General features: G+C 31.0%; 2 protein-coding genes across 2 annotated transcripts; one reads left to right on the top strand and one right to left on the bottom strand.

The window, feature by feature from the left end:
- Positions 1-167: 167 nt before the first annotated feature.
- Positions 168-2,114, bottom strand: LOC114392240 (probable N-acetyltransferase HLS1-like). Its single transcript, XM_028353290.1, has 3 exons — positions 1,790-2,114; positions 1,379-1,509; positions 168-1,207 (listed from the first exon to the last, which is right to left on the bottom strand). Exons 1-3 carry the CDS (start codon positions 1,976-1,978, stop codon positions 319-321), a joined length of 1,209 nt encoding a protein of 402 aa, XP_028209091.1. The 5' UTR covers positions 1,979-2,114; the 3' UTR covers positions 168-318.
- A 7,112-nt stretch (positions 2,115-9,226) lies between these two features.
- Positions 9,227-15,419, top strand: LOC114392901. Its single transcript, XM_028354154.1, has 13 exons — positions 9,227-9,584; positions 9,798-9,984; positions 10,437-10,509; positions 11,005-11,152; positions 11,336-11,445; positions 11,721-11,861; positions 11,946-12,087; positions 12,167-12,310; positions 12,745-12,905; positions 13,009-13,083; positions 13,327-13,465; positions 14,267-14,542; positions 15,017-15,419. Exons 1-13 carry the CDS (start codon positions 9,306-9,308, stop codon positions 15,164-15,166), a joined length of 2,025 nt encoding a protein of 674 aa, XP_028209955.1. The 5' UTR covers positions 9,227-9,305; the 3' UTR covers positions 15,167-15,419.
- Positions 15,420-16,084: the final 665 nt, after the last annotated feature.

Raw genomic sequence — 16,084 nt, 5'->3', positions numbered from 1 at the left:
GGTATATATGTCGATTTTGTTTTGAGTTCAATCGATAAATGATAAATAACTACTATTTAAGTCCACCTTTTGATATATAAAACTGTTGCAATGATGATTCGTGGATCTGGGATTTGAAAAGGAAAAGACCGATCGAAAAGTAGAAATAAAAAGGATCACATGATCAATTGATGTTAATCATAAATGTAGTCCTTCAGCTAAGAGATAATTTAAAGTCAATGGTATACATAATTCTCAATATGCTGCGATCTCATGATGCTATAGACGAAGCCTTTGCAACTTAGATCAACAAAAAGTAGCCGTGTGAAGCTTATATACCTAAAAATCTCTAGGGTCAACGAACACGTTCCCGATTTGTCTCTTCATCAGCAGTTCATCATCGTTTTCATCACTGTGGCTTGAAATTCTCTTAGTGTACCAGATATCATCGATACATGACATAGAAGCTGTTAGAGGGACATGGTTTACAAGTGCATCCCCAAACCCTAACTCAGTTATAACCACTCTGCAGTCCTTCAAGCTTTCTCCCAACCTTGATGTGAACCTCCATATGGATTCCATTAACTCCCCAAGGTTCTCTCCCTCTCCATGGAGTCCATAGAGGAAGAGAAACCCAAAGGGTGTGCAGAGTGATTCACTCACCGACATTCTCAGACAAGGGAAGATTTTGTCTCTTGCATGATTTAATGTTGTATGGAGAAACCTAAGTGGCTGAGACTTTTTAAGTTGAAGCCTATAAGCCTCACAAGTATTCCATATGCTAAAGATGATCCATGAGCTTGTGATTTCATTGGTAATTATGTCTTCATCGACACTCTCTACCATATTCCTCTGCAAGTTGAGCCTGCACCCTTCATCTTTGTAATAACTCACCCAGGTTCCCAAGCTGAGCTTCTCCTTCAAAATAGAATCCATGTCTAATGGGTACAACTCTTTGGCCCTAAGGGTTCTTCTGTATAAGGAAATTGCCTGCTCCATGTTCACCTTCTCAATTTTTATATCCTTAGGAATGTGCTTTGCAGGGAAACTAATAATTGGATGGACAAATATGACAAGTGAGCTGAGGCTCACGTATTTGCATTTGTTGGTAAATAGGTTTATAGAGGCATCATTGTTCTTTTCTGTTGCTAGGAATGCATATTCAGCCCCATTTCTCAGCATCCATTCTTCGACTGAGTTGACAAGTTTTAGTCCTATCCCCTTTCTCCTGCATAGATCGATGAGTAAATGTAAAATGTTCGATCTGTGGTATATATTATTATTCAGCACAATACTGATCGACTACTATATTGCAATCTGTTGCTTCATCAGAACCAGTTAAATTCAATATTTTACATCTCACTAAATTGAAGAAACTGGGTATATTAATTAGTATTACCTGTGTGTAGGAGAGACCCTAAGGCCTAGTATGCAACCTATCTTCAGCAATGATTCAGAAGGAGTTCGCATACTCTTAATGCACCCTCGAACCACACCGACAAGCTCCTTGCTTTCAAGCAGCTCAGCCACCTGTAGGCCATTATGAAGCATATGATTAGTACGGTCAGATATTCATGTTAGTAATTACTATATGTATGTTTAATTTGGAAACAGATAAAGCTTCGATATATACAGGAGAAGCAGAATGTAAGTATAGACAATAATGGAGCGTCGTGATCCTGGTTGGGACAGATGTAGAATGGAATACATATTTCTATTTATAATTAGCTAGCTTCAACTCAAGTTTCCAAGTGAGGATTTGAAAAGATAATCATGTAAATGAGAAAAAGAAAAGGTATTAGCTACCCACCAACATAACATGAAGGGGATAGAACCTAATCCTAGATAAAGGGTCACCCATCATGTTGGTGAAAATGGAGACCCCCTTTTTAGTCCCAATCTCACAGTTCTTCTCAAGCTTCCCCACCACCTTAACATCTCTATCTTCATCAAACTCTCTTATAAGAAGCCTGCTCTCTATACTGAAAGTGTCAACCATTTTTCTTCTCTCCTTGCTTACCTAAAAGAAGCAAAGTGATGCAGTACTATATAAGGTGTGATATCTGGGAAAGGAAAGATTTTTCAGATTGGATCTTTCTTGATTGGGTTCACTCCCGACCATCCGATTCATGTGGCATCCTTATATATGGTGAAAAATCATTGGTTGTTAGTTCACAATGTCCTATGATCTTGTATCATCTCTATCAAAATATTCCGTTAATAACTATTTTATCACAACCCGCAACTTGATGCGTCCGTTGAAAATAGCATTACCGTGTTAGCTTTTATTAGTAAAGGCTGACACTATTCATTAAAGTCGTTGTCATTAGGACAAATACAAGTACACAATCTACACGGGATGCACCACAAAACCGAAACAGTAGTCTTTCAAAATGATCCAGTGAATCTATGCATAAGGATTTTCATAACTTTGTTCAAACATTGTCACTTAAAATATATGTACATACATGCGTGTACGTACTTTATATAGTGTGTGTACGTAGCTAATGAAAAAGACTTACCAATGTCGTTTGCGATACACCTAAGAAATCATATGTTATGTGTCCACACTCATCCATGCCCTTCGACATAAAACTCCACGAATTTAATTGCTATTCAACACATAAAGTATTGATTATAATGGTAATGCTGATGATCTTTTTACTCCAGGTGTGGTCAGACATGTGAGTTGTCACAGATACGTAGGGGGGGCCGGGGTTTGGTGGGTACATATGCTTGGTCATTTTTTCAACGGATCTAGACCCTTACTGATAATTTTGTTTTTTAGTGTTTTTATTATATATATATATATATACATATATATATATATATATATATCATTTTTAAAAATAATTATGTATAAGAGAAATAAATAATGTAGAAGTTATTGTAAAAAATAATTATTGGCACGAGGTTTAGGAAATGATGGGTTTGTGAATACTTTACGAGATTGAATGAAAATGTATACAATGCATTTCTTAGAATGTGGGTTCCCAATAGTATTATGTATACATACATGCATGTACGTACTTTATATGGGCGCATGAATTTATCATATACAAAAATGGATCACAACTGAGATTGGGATGTAAGATTTCAGGCGTGTTTTTTTTTATCAGATTTTAATTTTATCGAACAATGCTAATTTTCTCAAACTTTTTCTTGTATTATATTTCAAGATTAATTTTAAAAGAATCATTTTTCATTTTTATTATTCACTTTTTTAAATTTAATAGTTAAAATTTACTACTCATTATAACAATTACCTTTTTTTAAAAAATAAATGGTAAGAATGAAAAATAACTATAAAAAAATCATTCTTATAGAGTAATTAATTAATCTCTCATCGTATAATATAATACCTAGGTTATATTTGATAAAACTAATTGAAAAGATAATTGAAAGCTGAAAAATTAGTTTAAAATTAAAAAATTAACTTATTAAATTAGAAATGTTTGATAAAATTAGTTATTAAAGTAGTGAATCATGATTTATTTAAAAAGGTAATAAAAAAAAATATATATCAAAGATAAAAGTGAAATAAAATATAAAAAACTATAATCTAGAAGCTAGTATGTAAACAAATATTATTTCAAGTAACATTTCAAAAAATGTTAGAAAGTATTAAAAAAACTTATTTATCAGATAATTAAATAATTTTTTAAGGTAATAAAAAAAACTAAAATGTCTTGTCGAACATAATACTAGTGTCTTTAGTCATTAATACTTAAATACCTTTCCTCTAAAAAAACTAGAGAATAATTTTATCACAGCTTAACTTTTCATCTTTAAATTCATCATTTTGACTTCTATATATACATATTTTTTTTGCATGTAATATCTCCAAACTTAATTAATGGTCTTTTAGAAGACTTTTACAAATTAATTTTAGAGTTTAATGGTGATACATTAATATCATTCAATCACAAATCACTATTTTTATGATTTTTAAGATAATTTTATAAAAATCATAAATAATAAATTGTAATTGAATGATAATGTAAAAAAATTATACTATTAGTGCATAGTTATTTTTCTCTTAAATTTATTTCGACTTACAAAAAGTCATTTATGACAATTATAAATTTTTTTTCTATTTATGAGAATAAAAAATATTATAAAAAAATTATAATAATTCATATATTTTATCCAACCAACTAAACTAAACTTCGTTAACTTACGTGACATTTGTTTCAAGTCATACAAGTTTATTTTCCGACATATAAGTTGGGAAATGTATTATTCCTATGTTTGGAATAAGTCATACAAGTTTATTACACATAACTTTTCTATTTTCTATTCTCATGTAAATAAATGAGAATATTGTATTTCCATGAGAATAGTATTTATTGTCTAAAATAATTTTTCACTTTCACTTTAGTCTATTTGATTTTTTTTTATTTTTTAATTGAAATAAAATTTTAAATTTCCAAGAAATGTTAAAGTAGTTACAATTTTTTTTTTAGACAAGTTACAAACATATTGATGCAAGGAATGAGGAGTATAACTTAGTCCGCCAGACAAACGCCTAGTTAGTATAAGTTTTCTTTTAAATTTATCTTAATATATTTTTTTATAAACTTATTAAATATACGTTATTTTTTAGTGTTCCCATCCTGACTATGGAACTGTGAGAACCTCGGATCCTTATACATTTCATATGCAATTTCAACTCGTATCCTAGCAAGCAGGCCGTGGAAACCATAAGGTCAATCAGACTTTTATCTTAGACCTCAAGAGTTTTTTTTTTTTTTTTTTTTTTTTTTTTTTTTTTACATTTTTAATGTTTTTTTGTTAATTTAAATTATTAAGTGGTAAATTTTGTTAAGATATAATTTATTATTTGTAATCATTTTTTCATTAATAAGACAACATAATCTTAAGTTATGAATGTAATGGTCATCGTAAATCATTTATCTAAAATTTTAATTTTATTTCAAAATGTTAAAGAAAATTATTTTATATCTATTTTATATTTAACCTCTCCTTTACCTAAAAAAAATTTATTAAAATTAATACAAAGTTTAAATTTAATATCTATGGTTGATATATAAAAAAATATTTTGGCAAAAAATATTGATTATAAGATCACACATTTAGTTAAAATTTTATTTCATGTTGATATTTTGTATACATAAATTAATTTACAAATTTAGATAAATACGTTGTAGAACTCCAAATTGATTATGTATACATTTAGTTATAATTTTATTTCATGTTGATCTTTTGCTTAAATCATATCTAAAATCAACAATGTTACAAGATAGATTGAATGAATTGACTATTTTATCTATTGAAAGTGAAGTGTTAGAATTGCTTGATTATAAAACTCTGATAAATGATTTTACAGCTAAAAAAGTTAAAAGATTAACATAAAAATTGATATTTTATGTAATATACTAAGTTTTTTTAAAATTTTTATAAAAAAAAGATCCCTTTAATATTTTGCTCTTACTAGTCAGCAATATTGAAGCATATGAAACTTATATATAGATCGTGGCCTTAACAATTACACGTCGAATGCCTCTTTACTGTCTTGTATAGAATCATTGCTGATCTCATATGGAACCAGTAATCATTCCTAGGTTGCAACAAAAAAAAAAAAAAACTAACACAAAAAGAAAAATGGTGTCATATTGCACGCAGATTATATCCTATAAAAAAATAGCATCGCTTTTAGATTTATTTAATTTTAACTGAATTTTCAAGATGGAAAAAATTTGCTATGTTTCACAACTCCTGGTCTCTAGAATGAGTAGAGACTTGAATCAAGTTCAGCATGTTAAATGCCCTTTCCTTGGAAGTACATTTTTTTTTCCTTGGAAGTACTTATAAGTACTCATTTCATGAAGAGACGAATTGAAGTGATATTTAATTTATTTTCTTAAACTATAGTCTTTGAATTGGGTTAATTACTGTTATTTGTGGTTATCACTACTACCATGAGGAGGCAAACTAGGGAACCTTTGTTGAAGAAACCACGTGAAGATGCAGCCACTGCCAATCAAGGAATATAGTTAAATTACAGTGGTATACCCTGTGTGCATATTCGCTCGTTTCTTATCACTTAACTGTTTCTCTTAGTTTTAGTCATTGAACTTATAATTGCTTTGTCCTTCTAATGTCTGCTGCAGAAACACTATCCAAGCCTACTTTAGACGTGTAAAAACCCTACTGATGGAAAATATCGAGAAACATGAGGGTATGGCAGTGTCAGATTCCTTTAATTTTTTTCCCTTTTTCATTTTAAGAACTTTTGTCGTCAATTTTTCTTATGGTTTAATGTACAGAAGGGAAAAGAGTTTTTTAAATCATTTATAAGGAGTTTGACTATTGTGCATTCTAATGAAGAGGTTGTAGAAATTCTGCATGTATTTCTGAAAATACATCGATCGACTACTGCATTATATCTCGAATATTTCAGCGTCTTGTCGATTTCTATCTGTCGCTCCAATCACAAATTGAAACGTTGAATTGCCACTTGAACGCTTCTAATTCGATCTGTTTCTACTTTTATTAGTAATTTTTATTTTTATTTTCAGGAAACTGTTATTAGTAGTTTATTATATATATATATATATATATATATATATATATATATATATATATATATATATATATATATATATATGATTTTTATAATTTTCTAAAACACATTGTGTAGTACATAATGTTAAAATTTATAAATATATATAAAACTGTTTTTTTTACTGCTATTGATGTGTTTTTACTGCGGTTCAATATTTTTTATAATATATGAGAATCATGAGGATAAAATATATGAATTTAAAAAGCATTTAAGAAAAATATTATTTTGTTAAAAATAAAATAAATTTAAAAAATAAAATTATAGCTATTGGAAAATTTTAATTTTAAAAATAAAGTTAGTTCAATAAATTGTTCCTTTAAATATAGTCTATATAAATATCTTATGATTTATATTAGGTGTTAAATAAATAATTAAGAAAAGTATAATTTTTTATTCGGTAATTAATTAAATAATATTAAGTTAATTTGATATATAAGTTTATAAAATAAATGTCACGTCCATTAGCTATTAGTCACAATTTAGCAGCGTGCAACCCATTTTTATTTATTTTGTATATCTATCAGAAAGAAAACAACAAAAACAACACGACTAATTATCTACACATAAAAGAAACATGTGAGAAGAAAGATACATATAGAATCAAAGTACACGTAAAATTATCGTATGAATTCCTAATTAATAGTGAATATCATTCTACTACTTTACTTCTTTTTATCATAAATAGAAATTTACAATATACCTAACAGAGTGAAATAGTGTTACTTATTCTTGCAACTTTCTAAATAGAATTTTTTCCTTTTAATTGTTGCTGAAAATAGAAAGATAGCATATTCCATTTCTTAACTTTGTGCATTTTCTACTTGAAAGGCATCTTCCAGATAAAATATATATTTCTGAATATTAATAAAAAATTATTATATTATTCATTATATATTAATATTTATTTTTATCTTCGTATTTTTTTTCTTCCTTGGATACGTATACATTCAAGATATGGATTTATTTAATTATTTTAATAAAGAAAGGTGTATTTTATATAAAAAATTATAAATATAATGCTCAATCATCAGATTCCGTTAGAGGTTAGAGCACTAGATAAGATCTGAAATACAGGACAAAAAACGACAAGACAAGTAAGATAAAAAAATGTTTTTTTTACTGAAAAATATAAAATGGAAAATAAAATGTTATATGGCCGACTATTATTGATGCATAAATTATTATATAAATAATTAATAATGGAAAATTATATTTTAAATAAAAAGAAACACTATGGTTTAGTAATGAAACAACTTTTTTTTTTTTTACATATGGAGATTCGATATGTTTGATAATCATTGAGTAAAAGTCTTTTTTGCATTACTAAAAAAGATTTCAAATATTAATAGTTTAATTATCGCTTTACAAAAATAAAAATTGTATCATAATAATCTAAAGAAAAAATTTCAAATTAATTATTCTTCATTATACATATGATTTCATGAACAATATAATTCTCCCCGAGGTAATGTTACATGATAGAAAATACTAAATAAATTTTTTTATAACAACTAATATTAAGAATAGTTGTTATAACATCTTAGATTCTTAATTAAAGAAACAACAGTTATTATAACAAAAATATTTAAAAATAATTGTCCGAACAACCGACAAAACTTTGTTAACCTGAACGGATTAAACCAGGTAAAGCCTCACCACCTAGTCATTATAATGAATTGTTCTTAGACCCCCCTTCTTTTTTCAAGGAGAGAGAAATAAAAATTAGCTAGGGTTCGAGAGAAAGGTGTATATCTCAGACTGGGATGTGACGACAACGCAACGGATGTGACAAGAAGAGTTGTTGTACTGTTTGCCTGACACAGAGAACGGTGAAATCTGGTAGGACTGAGAAGAAAAGGTCACGTGTACACTTTTAGTGATTTAATCTGAGTTATTAGTTTAAAATAAAATGAAGGATAAATATTAAGAGTACATATAATGGACCAGTCTATAGTATTCTAACTCATCATCTTCATTTTTTTTTTCAACCTAATTAAAATTATTAGATTTTAAGAAAATAAATAATAATAAAAACTTTAAAAATAAAGGAATTATTTTTTATCCCTCTTTTTATTTATATTATATATATATATATATATTAAAAGATATATGCTGTTTTATTTAATATCCAACTAATTTCTTTTTTGAGTTAACATTTTTTTTGTGTGTAATTGACATTTTAAACTTTGTTCCAATCTATTATCTTTTGTATTGATCTCTTGATTTGATTTTAATAGTATTTTTTAAAATTAAAAATAATCTTACATAATAATTTAAATTATTAAATATAATTCTAAAATATAATTTATATATTCAAAAGATTTTGTTTGCTATGAACTTTAATTATAACATAATTTACACATTAAAAAAATATTTATATATTATAAGTTTTAATTATTTTTTTACAGCATAAATTTTAATTATATAAAAACATGCTAATCTTATATAATAGATAGACTAAAATAACAGTATAGTATAATTTAAATTGAAGGCATTACGCCAAAGCAATGAAAAGTTGCCTACAAAACAATAAATAAAAAATAGGCAGGTCAGACTCTCCGTATGAAATTTGGGCCCTAACGCCGTATGTTAGCCCAACAAATGATTTCCCGCCAAAAAGTGGAAGACCTATTTACAAGCATTCTCAATTGAAAATCGCGCCAAGCCTCCATATACATTATACACTCAACCCTGGAAAGATCTCTCGTTCTGCATCTGAAAACTCAGCGACTCGAAAATGGAGAATAGAGGTTATGCCTGCAATACAAAGGTAGGCTCCGCCATGGACGTAGACCATTGCCAACAAAAGGAGGAGGAAGAAGAGCAAGAAGATCCTTTCCTCAAATTCGTGGATTACGCAAGATCTGAGCTATTATCGCTGGAAGGCGATCGAAACAAAGACGACGACGGTTCCGATGGACTTGGATGGAGTTGGATCGTTTCTCGTATTCTCAAGACTTGCATTGCTTATTCAAGCGGTGTCACTCCCGCGATCTTGCTCTCTGAACTCTCTCAGGTGCATAACATCACCTTCGCTCCTTCATTTTTCTAATTTCCTCTTCGCACGGACTATTAAATGCATTAATTAGGGATTTCTAGTCGGTTATGTTCATCTCTTTTGGAATGAGATAAGTTATGTAGTAACTGCTGTTACTTTTGCGTGGTGTTGAGTTTATTTAGGTTTCTGCTGTATTTGGATGCTTTTCTTATCGTTAATTTTGTTTTGAAGGCGTGGAGTGAGCAACGCTGGGTTGGGGCTCCGAAGAAGCCGCTCGAATTAATCAATCACCTCAAGAAGAATCATCGGAGGACAAAGCTTCCAAACACTGTTACCATTGATTCCATATACGCGAAGAACTTCCTGTCCTTGAACAGTGTTCTAGAAGCTGTTATTATTGATGCATTTGTGCTCCCAGGTAATTTGGAATTAAAGCATTTTTTCTTCTTCCTGAATACGGTTTAGTACGGGGAATGAATGTGAAATTTAACGTGCCTTGTTTGAATAAACTCATCCATAAACACTTGTAGAAGAAAATATTTAAAATGCATTTGGTTTCTCCATAAGCTAAATTCAACTTCTGCATTCTTGATTCTCTATTTAGCTACACTTTTATTTGGTTGGTTATAATTATAAAATGCTTGGGCGAGATGTGAGGTGGAGATCAAGACATTATTTACAAATAGGCATCAGTTTTGACGTGTTACACCATATTAAGTGCAGTAGAAAGTAATTTGGGTTAGGTATTTAGGAGAAATCTGGAAAAAAAGACTTGCTCCTAGATCCTTTGATTCATGTAACTAATCCTACTTAGTTGGATAAGGCTGTTTTTATTTTGGCTTTGTAATGATTGACGCTTATCATCTGCAGGCACAAACATCCACATGCTTACATTAGGGGATTATTGGAGTTCCAATATCATAGATGTCTATCTACACCGCAGGTAATTGTATTAAATCAATCAAGGTCAAACTCAATTTTGTAATTTGATGCATAGTAAATAAAAGATTTTGTTCTAAGCCTGCACTGTCAGCTGATTTTTGTTTTTTGCTCACTGCATGTAGCTTGGTTATCTTGCTGTTGAAAATATGGAAACATAGAAATACTTTTATTTTATATTTGAGAGAATTTAAGTGCGTTATTTCTTCAACTTACTTGGGCGACAATCTGATGATAATGAAGTTCAAGAAGATATTCTCTCTTTGTACTGCATGTGCATTTAATTGTTCATCGAATCAACTTTTCTTATGGTAAAGATTTTAAAGTTTCCAATGACTTACATTTATTTCAAATATCTGCATAAAATACAAGTATTGAATATGGATTTAGCTCCTCTTTGCAATTTCAAATATGTAGCAAGTTTTTTGAAATCAAAACCTTGGAATGCTCTTATTTGCAATTTCATTTAATATTAAACGTATCATATTTTGTCCAGCAGATTCTATGACTTGACAGGACTGCAGAATGGAATTCTGAAGCGAGGGAGAGAGATTTTCCTCACTGGTTGCTACCTCCGAACTGCCACTGGAGGTTCTGGACATCCACGTCTTTTGCCAACAGAGTATCTTGTGATTCTATTGGATGAGGTAATGGTCAAAGATTTTTTAAATATAAATTTGTGGTAGTTTCATATGCAAGTATTTCAAGTTCGGAATAAATTCTGTGCTTCTGTAGACTAGTTCTTTCTTTTGGTCTTTGCTACACCTAAAAGATGAGATTCAGATAAAGTTTTCATGATGATAATCCTTTAATTTTCTTCAAAACCATAGAATCAGGATGATGATGCAATGCTACTAGGAGCTCAGTTTTGTTCAGACCCTTTCTCTTCAATTTCTCTTGATGCGGTGAACCGAGGGGCTTCATATTCACTTTATGCCCGGTAAACTACTTGCAATTGGTGTTATATTTATATTTGCTTATCCAAAAAAACTGGTGTTATATTTTTTCACTTGACTTTGTTGTGAGCATGTTGTGAATTTGCAGAGCATTGCGTCTTTTATGAGATAATATATTTCCATGGTTGATCTTACTAGTTATTTTGTCCATAGCCTTAACTAGTCATTTTTTCCCCTATTGCACGTGACCCTTCTATTATCTTATTTTGATTATAGGATTGAAAATATGTGACCTTTCTATTTTTTATTTTGATTATAGGATTGAAAAGATTGAATCTTCGGAAATTCACAGGAAGTTTGAAACCCTACAAAGAAAACAGATTACTCTTGTTGATGGTGATGGAGTCAAATTAAAGTTTTTCTTGTGGGGTGAGCAGATTCTCCTTGCCAATCTTTTCAGGTGAATTTTTGCAGTGGTCAGACATCTGAAACAGCATAATTCTTTTCATATTCGTATATCATTCATTTTTTGGGGGGTATACAGAGTGGGAAGCATGCTTGCACTGGACAAACCATACGTTAATATTTCAGTGGACTGTGATACTGAGACAAGTGAAGACTTATGTCTTGAATACGGAAGCGAAACACAACTATATTTGGTGCCTTATATTCAACATGAAGAACAGGTGATTTATTGATTTCTGTATTGAAATAAACTATTGTAATTGTCATATGGAGAGAATATTAAACAGCTCTGCCGATTAGGTGTGCGTAACATTGACTCCAAACCGCCGTCATGGTTCACGGCCCTTGGGTTCTTTTAATTCCAGTCAGGATCTTAAGTTTTCTCAAGTGAGCTTGCCCCGTGATTCTCAGGGGACCATTGATTTCAGTAATTATCCTTTTCGGGTGAGTTTGCCCTCTACCTCCTTTCCCAAGAAAAGTAAACGATAGCTTTTCTTAATTTCTATTTGTTCTTGATCTCAATAGCTATCTCGCATGTTATTTTACTTTATGTATGTTAGAAAGATATTTATATTGGAAGCCTGCCAATAACCGTTGTTTTGATTGTATTATTGGCTTTAGCTTAGCCACACGCTTTTGATACTTTTTATTGCGTGAAATTTCTGTTGCCCGATAAATTATGTAGGCCTCAACATTGATTCAGTGGAGCCTACATTAAATTTTCCCAGTAATAAAGGATGTATTGGAAAAAAAAATATGTTAGCTTTTCTCTTTTATTACTAATATTTTTCACGCTAGCTTATGTGCACTGCTAAAAGTTTGTCTTGTGCATCTTATGGTTGGTTACTTAACTTTATTACTTGTGTGAAGTTTTGCAGTCATTTGTGGTAGACCTTCGTATCAAGATGACTGGCATCAGTCTCTATGGTGCTGTTACAGATATTATCAAAGAAGAAAATAACCAACAAACTGTTTTCTCTTTAAGAATCGCAGATACTAGTGGAGAAATTTGGACAAAGCTTCATTTTGCGAGATTTTGGTAATGAATAGTATAATGGAACCATTTAACATGCTTCTTTGCACTTCCAAATATTCTTTTTCTTATGTACTCTTCCTTCTTATAGTCTTATAATATACCTCAGGTCATTGGGAAGAGTTAGTTTCGGTCACACTGTATACATATCTGGCTTGACATGTACGATGTCAAAACAAAAGTGGTGAGTACATCCAACTTCAATGTTAAAATTGAAAATTGATGCACATCACCAGCCACCAGACTCACACATAAGGAGAAAGATAATTGTGAAAATTGACGATGAAAAAATGTTGCCTAGTTCCCCTTTCCATCATATTGTCTGCTCTACCTGTATTATCTGCCTGTATAGTTTAATGCGTTTTTGTACTCTGGTTAAAGTATCCACATAATCATACAACGCAGTTGAACGTTTTTGGATTGACAGTCTGGAAGTATTATGGTTTGAGAATGATATTGGGGCTTCTTTCATCAATCTCAGTTGTTTACCAGCATTGATCAACTCATCTTGCCTTCATAAGCTATCGCGACTCACTGATATTTTTTACCAGACTAGCTATGCGCAAGTAAGAGTTATGCATTACTATTTGAATGTTTATTTGACTTTTTCTCTCCTTTTGTTTCAATTATTACTATGTCGTATTCATGTCACTAGTGTCTTCTCTGTTATTAACATTTTAAAAACAAATCAGTAATTATAGCCGTTGCAACCTGATATCATGTACCGCGAGCATCTTATATTTTGTTTTTGTACTTGAAATAAGACATCTTGCAATAACCTTACCCACTTTTTCTATTTTTCTTTATTGTCCGAGCTCGATGTTCCTTGTTTTGTTGCTCTATGCACATGCTCAACCATAATGAATGAAGCACTAGTTGGAATACCAGATGATCCGAGTCTGATTTATGGCTGGGCTTGTAGTTTTACCGGTCGCAGCTAGTTCACCGACCTTTGGTCGTTTGTACTTAACCAGCCCAAATTGAGAAAAAGCAAAGTAGAAGCCTTTAGGGCTACAAGAAGATTAAGGTTTTACTGTTGTTTCGCGCCAAGCCTCATGTATAAAAACGCTTTTCACATGCAAGAAATGCAACAGAGAGAGCGTAATATTGTTCAATAAAAGAAAAGTATGGTGTAATAAAAAAAATAGAGAGCAAGATAATAATATTATTAAAAATATGGCATAAATAATATATTGTATTATATTATTACGTCAGATATGACCTGACCGTACTTGATGACGGTTCTGAATCTCTTTCCCTAGCGTCCTCACCGTTGCCAGTATGCCTATCCTTTTTAGTTTTTACAGCATCTCCGTTAATTATTGTTTACCTACAAATTCTGATAATTTTCCTTAATATTGTTGTAGGTATGTCGAGTCTGGCTCGATCCATCTGAGTATTTTTACGTTAATACAATATTTGCACATTCTCTCTGTGGTCATTTTGTCAACAAGATTTCTGATAGATGGGTGGAATGCAGCTTTTGTCGTACAATTTCTGATGCTGCGGTAGTACGCACGTTCCATCTGAAAATTACTCTTGCGGATAAGGATACGGGTACGAAAGTTTTAGCATGGTGCACAGGTCAAACTGCTATGGATTTGTTGCAAATATCTCCCGAGGAGTTTTATGAACTTCCCGAGGTAACTTTTTAAACTCGATATCACTTGTTTATTGCAAGCAAAATTGTGTTCATATCTAGGTGGGGATGGTATTTATCCCGTTAACGCATAAGAAGCGGGGGGGCAGAGCTTCCTCATAAGGCGGATTACTATCCGGAAATTGTGGCCCAAGTGTCCAACATATGAATACACTAAACAGGGTAATACTGGCCGGTAGTTGAATAACTATCCGCAATTACACTTCCTAAAAAAAAATGAATAACAAATTAATTTTTTGTTTTAATAATAATAATTTATCGGGCAACACAAATTTCAAGCAATAAAAAGTATATTTTGCTTTGCTTGTTGGTTTGGATAATGCTGCACCAAAAAATACTCAGCCCACAAATATAGCATAATTGCATAGGTGGCTATGCATTGAATTCAGATTAAATGTAACATGACTTTCAAAAATACTTGTTTGTTTTGCAAGTAACACATTATTTTTTGTTTCAGGATGAACAAGTAATGTATCCTTCGTCATTAGAAAATGAAAGGTTTATGGTTGCATTGGTAAACTGCAAGCGAGATGGTTGTGTGATAGATGGCCTCTCGCCCGACGATTCAATTTCGTGGGAAATCACACGTGCATGTAAATGTGAATAATTGTTGAATGCACTACGATGGGGGAACTGGGATTGTAATGAGACTTTGAACGCACCATTCCTTCCACTATCGTTTAAGTTTTGAAGCCTGGAATGGAATGTATTTCTATTCTTCAGTATAGTCGCTGGCACTGACTGCAGTGCCCATGGTTATTCGTAAAGAGCGCTACCTCATGCGACGTGTCCAAAGGAAAGTGTAAGGATTTATAGTATATTTTGACTGAATATTTTATTTAATTAATTTATAAAATGAATTTAGTCTCATTATTTTTTATTAACGACTTTTAGATAGTCATCTCACCCCATCATTCTCATTCTCTTGTGTTTTTTTTTTGTTTTTACTTGTCAATCTTGTCATTGCTCTAACCTTTGTTGGGAGGAGTTTTTTATATTCTGAGAGACTTGCATATTATATGGATAGATTCAAAATAAAAGAGGTCATGGGTTATAAAAAAGAGTTCACAAGTTTGTAATTGATTGTGGTTCGTGGTTATAGACAACACCAACAAAGACTCAATTTTATTTATAGACGCTTCCACAATGTTATAAAAGTTATGTTCAGATAAAATATGGCACTACTTTATTTGAAATTATCACCCACTTATAATTCTAAAAGGTAGAAAAAAAAATGAATAAGGGTGTGTATGCATCACAGTAGGCTCACCTTTCAAAACATCGCCATGTAAGAAGTAATAAATTGTTGATTTTGTTTAGCCGAGAACTGAAAAATAATCACTATGGACCTGTTTAGATAAGTAAGAAGCGCTTTCTGAGAGCTTTCTACTGAAAATATTAAACTTTTTTCCCGTAAAGAAACTCTCAAAAGTGTTTTTTGTCCTTGTATTCAAACAAACTCTATAAAACATGCTACTCCATTGGAGTGACACGCATTCTCCTACTTAAAATTTAGTAACTAGCC

Source organism: Glycine soja, chromosome 17, assembly GCF_004193775.1.
Source record: "Glycine soja cultivar W05 chromosome 17, ASM419377v2, whole genome shotgun sequence".
Classification (NCBI taxonomy): domain Eukaryota; kingdom Viridiplantae; phylum Streptophyta; class Magnoliopsida; order Fabales; family Fabaceae; genus Glycine; species Glycine soja.
Note: the sequence above shows the minus strand (reverse complement) of the source record. Positions and strands in the feature narration are given on the sequence as shown.

What these genes read in the sequence shown, in the direction of transcription:
- LOC114392240 (XM_028353290.1), bottom strand. Translation starts at nt 1,978, where the DNA reads ATGGTTGACACTTTCAGTATAGAGAGCAGGCTTCTTATAAGAGAGTTT. An exon ending in ATCCCCTTCATGTTATGTTG is followed by an intron (nt 1,510 to 1,789) that starts GTGGGTAGCTAA and finishes AATGGCCTACAG; the next exon opens with GTGGCTGAGCTGCTTGAAAG. An exon ending in AGGGTCTCTCCTACACACAG is followed by an intron (nt 1,208 to 1,378) that starts GTAATACTAATT and finishes CGATCTATGCAG; the next exon opens with GAGAAAGGGGATAGGACTAA.
- LOC114392901 (XM_028354154.1), top strand. Translation starts at nt 9,306, where the DNA reads ATGGAGAATAGAGGTTATGCCTGCAATACAAAGGTAGGCTCCGCCATG. An exon ending in CTCCTTGCCAATCTTTTCAG is followed by an intron (nt 11,862 to 11,945) that starts GTGAATTTTTGC and finishes GGGGGTATACAG; the next exon opens with AGTGGGAAGCATGCTTGCAC. An exon ending in AGTTTTATGAACTTCCCGAG is followed by an intron (nt 14,543 to 15,016) that starts GTAACTTTTTAA and finishes TTTTTGTTTCAG; the next exon opens with GATGAACAAGTAATGTATCC.